At 41.7% G+C, this 4679-nt stretch overlaps 1 protein-coding gene across 3 annotated transcripts in view; it reads right to left on the bottom strand.

Moving 5' to 3' along the window:
- Positions 1 to 4679, bottom strand: part of trim33 (tripartite motif containing 33) — a 43773-nt gene that overhangs the window by 13532 nt on the left and 25562 nt on the right. For 2 of the 3 annotated variants that reach the window (XM_008293936.1, XM_008293935.1), the window contains 2 exons: positions 3094 to 3246; positions 564 to 614 (listed from right to left, as the gene is read on the bottom strand). In XM_008293936.1, coding sequence (XP_008292158.1) covers positions 564 to 614; positions 3094 to 3246 — 204 coding nt within the window. The remainder of the gene's footprint in view (positions 1 to 563; positions 615 to 3093; positions 3247 to 4679) is intronic. The other variant, XM_008293937.1, reaches the window with a different exon arrangement.

The raw sequence follows: 4679 nt of genomic DNA, 5'->3' as shown, positions 1-4679 counted from the left end.
AAAGCCTGAGAACAGAGCCAGGAGGAGGCTGCAGAGCTCTAACTTCCTGTCAAACCACTTTAATTAAAAAAAAATAGGCTGAAACTATTGAATTTCTGCTCAATGATACCAAACAAAAAGCTTAACACACCACTATCTCTTCAGCCTGCTGTCAAACAGTGTACTGTAACACAACCACTCACTCTCATCTTACACTCACATACTCCTCATCATATCAGATTAATAGACATGAAAGTGAAAACATGTTTGAAATAGAAACAGCATGCATTTAGAAGTGAAAATACACCCGAGAGGCCCAGCATTTATTACAGATTTCACAGCTCAGATAAAACACCAAGTGCACTCTGTGGTCACACCCAAACACCAGAGACCTGCTGTGAGTTTCAACCAAATAAGACGTATTCAGACACCCTGGAATCTATCGTATCGGCTCGGTTTGACACCGTATGACTGCCCAGGTGTGATGCTCGTGCGTCATCTACGCCAAGAAGAGCGGCATAAACATTCCTTGGAGCCTCAGTGGGAGAAGACAGGACATCTTTGCTCTATTTGAAACGGCTTACCTGCGTATTAATCTGTTTCTCCTCATCATAAACCTGGATTATTCGAGACATCTAAAAGGGGCAATAACATTACAACAAAGACAGTGAAGCAGGAGGGGGAAGAGAAGAGTTCACAGCACAGGCAGGTTAGATCATAACAGATCAGAAATCTGTTTAGGGCCTACTGTGCTCCACTACAAGGTGTGTCTCGCCGTGTCGCTACGGCACAAATTAACAGCAAGTAAAGGTCACGCAGGAAACTACAGGAAACTACAGGGGATGTGTCTCACTGTCACTTGTCCCAGTTCATCCATCCATCTAGTTCACTTATGTGTGTCAGACCTTCTTTTTAATCTGGTGCACTTTATTTGACAGGTTGTACCAACAGTCGTGACCAAGTATTAGCTGTAAATGCTAATAAGATTATTAAAGATTACCCAAACAGGACATCCTTTTTAAGTTGATGTTCTACAGTCTGTATTGTCTTAGAAATGTATAGTTTTTCCTTGTGTATATCGCATATAACAGCACCTCATGTACATTTACTGCCTCATCACACAGGAACTGACTTCCAAATGCCCGAGGCCACTTCCTGCTACTAACCCACAGAACTCAAAGCAGTTCTTGGATGGGTTTTTGTTTTGCTCCCATCACATTTTTCCTTACTGTTGGCTCATTTTTCACTAAAATATAAAGTCTTCCACCCCTTTGTAAACTTAACTGAACTCAGAAATGTATTCTGTGCAGCATGACAACAGGATATTATAATAAATAATAAATCATAAAAAAGAAAAAGTTGAATTACTCTGTAAAAATGGAATCAACATATACAACATTTTCCAAGGGCCAGTGTGACTAATACTGGGGAAAAAAAGGCCCCTCAGCGTACAATAGAGCAGTGGTTCTCATACTGGGGTTCAGGGAGTCGCCAGACCATTGTAAAAAAAATAAAAATAAAGCCGATATTTATCAAATAAATGTGTATCAGGGCTGTCGAAATTAAAAGTGTGTACTTCTTCCCACTCCTTTTATGGACTTGTTAATATTAAGATTTGATTATGCCATATTACTATTCCTTCTTGCTCTTTTTAAATTATTTTCTTTTGTCTTTATATATATTTTTTCCCTTTCATTTGTTCAAAATAAATTCAATTCATTCATTCATTCCAAAGAAAATCAACGGGTTAATGTAAAGAGATGAATATGTGGAATTAACATGTTCATCTTTGACACATTAATGCATGAACTAATACATAATTACTCATGATATATTAGGAATTCTAACTTGGGGGCTCACGAATACAAACTTATGTTATCTTTGGGGGTCGTGGCTCAAAAAGTTTGAGACCCACTGATGTAGATTTTAGGGCTGGACCCACTCCCTCCCAACTATTCGTGATATTCGTCATTAACTGGGCCGAATACCCGGACAACAGAAAATGCTATTTGGACCGGCCCTAGTAGATTTTACTACTTATATTTCTAATTTGTCTCGATAGTTGTCTCCGTTGTGCTCTGTGTAAACCCAGCCTGCAGTTCAGCGAAAAGAAGTCTTTGAATTTTTATTACATGACATTTTATTGTTGAAAATTGTTAAGTTTAGATTAGAAAAGCTTCACAGGTTTCAAACCCATCTGTACTTTTACACGTTCTGCCATGGTTGGTGTCAAATGGTCACATCTACTCACCCATTAGCGACTAATTACTTTGACTTTGTGTTGTGCTGAAATGTTTTTCACAGTAATATCGTGCAGCATTCAAACTAAATTAACTCAAAATGAGGACCTTACTTGCTGTTAATTGTGGCTACATTATAATATATGCATAGTCGGGTTGTCCTGAGCCTTTGCAATTTGCCAAACAAAGTGATGTCTCGGGGAAGTTCCAGACATTTCTCCCTTCTTGATAAAACAGAAGCTCCTTTGTGTTGTTGGAGCGAATAAAACATCAGCCGATACTGTGGTAGACCCATCCAGATAACATATCAAGCATGTGTGTAGACAGAGGGCACATATCATAGGCAACTCAACCCACACCAGCATCTGAACAAAAATAAAGACATCCATTATGTGCAAAATACATTATTGGCCCCAAGAAGAACATGTGGAAAGACTATGTTAACTCTATAGAGATGTGGTCACAGCCATCCATCGACAACAAACATGGGATTCATCATCGTGATGCAACAGTGTTAATGGGGTCCGGACAGTGGTCCTGCAGCCAGAGTGAAGAGAGCACAGTGACACCTTGACGCTCCATCACCCAGCAGCCAGTGTTAGTCGGTACACAACACTCTAAACACACTGCAGTCCCCAAGCACCACTTCCTGCTCTGACGTCAGGCTGTCGTCAAAGAAAGGTTAGACTCATACAATGGTTTGCCTTTCATCGGGTATGAAAACAGCCAAATTACTGTTTTGTTTTGTTTTTTTTTTAATCAGCTGATGGCAATTAAAACTTCAAACCACATCAGTCTAACCCATGTATGCATGCACGCACACACACAAGCTGATGCCATTCGCCAAAGCGGGCCCAGGAGTCATGCTGCTCACCTCGTTGTACTTTGCACAGTTTTTGAAGACCAGGCGCATGTCGGACACAAACTCCAGGGTTGACTGGTAGTACTGGGAGCTCCGTAGCTGCAGCTTCTTCTTCACCTTCTTCAGGTCCATGGGCTGCTTGATGATCTTGTAGTAGTTGGGCACCTATGTTTGAATAAGAGAGGGCCACATAACATTTTCATTATTTATTTTTTTCTTAAAAATGACAACAACGGGCAGTACAATTATACAATGATATGAAATCTAGTTGAGTTTCTGGTGTTCAAAGATGAGACGTCAAACCAAAATGAGCTCCAGCATTCAGGACTCAACTCATTGATCAGCCACTCCCTAATATTCCTGTGAGGTTAGTACAACAAACTTAGAGTCACTCACATTTTAAAGAAGAGCTAAACACAAGATACAGAACTGATTACCAAATTGGTGTCGTGCTGCCACCACCAGTTCAACCACTGTGGTATTCCTGACCTGAACCCTTCTGCCTGTAGCTTACAGTGTCTAAGGTACTTTCAGGACAGAAGGCAGCAACTAGAGGAGCAATGACCTCAGAAGTTCTAAAATGGGTTTTCTAGCAAGTGCAGTGTTGTGTTGCTTTAATTCTTTTCATACAATAGCTTGATGGTCGACGGGAAAAGTAGGACAACATGCAACAAAGGCCCACAGCTGTAACCAAACTATGACTGCTGTAGTCTCGTGCCCCGAACCATCAGAGCAGCGACTATAAACAGCAACCATAAAAAGCAGCTTTATTCAAACGACGCAGGTTGACGAGGGGAAGGCGAGAACGGGCTGTTGGCGTGCTGGATGCTGCATGTCAGACTTGGACGTCCACAACTTCACCGTTTGTCTCCTAACAAATCGTTTCTGACAGCTCTAGATGGACACGTCCAACAACATGCAAAATGTGCACCAGCTTAGCCAAGCCCTTCAGGAAGAGCGGGACAGGATTCTACCAGCAGCATCAACAACTTTATCAACTCCATACATCATGAGTGTATTATGTGTGACTGGGATTTCTGGTCCCACTCTTCATCTGCCAATCATCATTTCTTACAGTTGGTTGTTTCACGACATTAATTCTGTTGTAGAGACGTGCTGCTAGGATAACAAGTATTTATTCCACCATGTTAAAAAAACATGACCATAGCGTGTAGTATTTCATTGGATTCTATCCATTCTTGTGGATTAATCGTAGCAACTGGACTTGCTTGAGTTCCTTGAAGACGTTCCACCTCTCATCCAAGAGGCTTCATCAGTTCTGACTGACTAGTGGCGAGTTCCACATATTGATATCCTTAAGGAGCCATTAACACCTGAGTTTCATTTGAGGGTTTGTTGCTCCTCCCCCTTGTTATGTGGGTCGTTAGTGCTCCCCCTGACACAATGGGGTTCATTAGGGTCTGTTGTGGCTAGGTGTGGACGTGGTTTCATCTTCCTGGGGAGAGATCTTAGGACTGAACTGTAAACAGGTGAGAGGTGATGCCTCAGACCTCCACCTCTGTTGAGGGATGGTCTTTCCAGTTGGACACAGATGGCTTCTTTCACTCAAACCATCTGTCCTCCCTGGACAACATCTG

This window comes from Stegastes partitus, unplaced genomic scaffold, assembly GCF_000690725.1.
Source record: "Stegastes partitus isolate 25-593 unplaced genomic scaffold, Stegastes_partitus-1.0.2 Scaffold923, whole genome shotgun sequence".
NCBI classification, from domain to species: Eukaryota; Metazoa; Chordata; class Actinopteri; family Pomacentridae; genus Stegastes; species Stegastes partitus.
The sequence above is the reverse complement of the archived record's forward strand: the minus strand, read 5'-3'. Positions and strand labels throughout refer to the sequence as shown.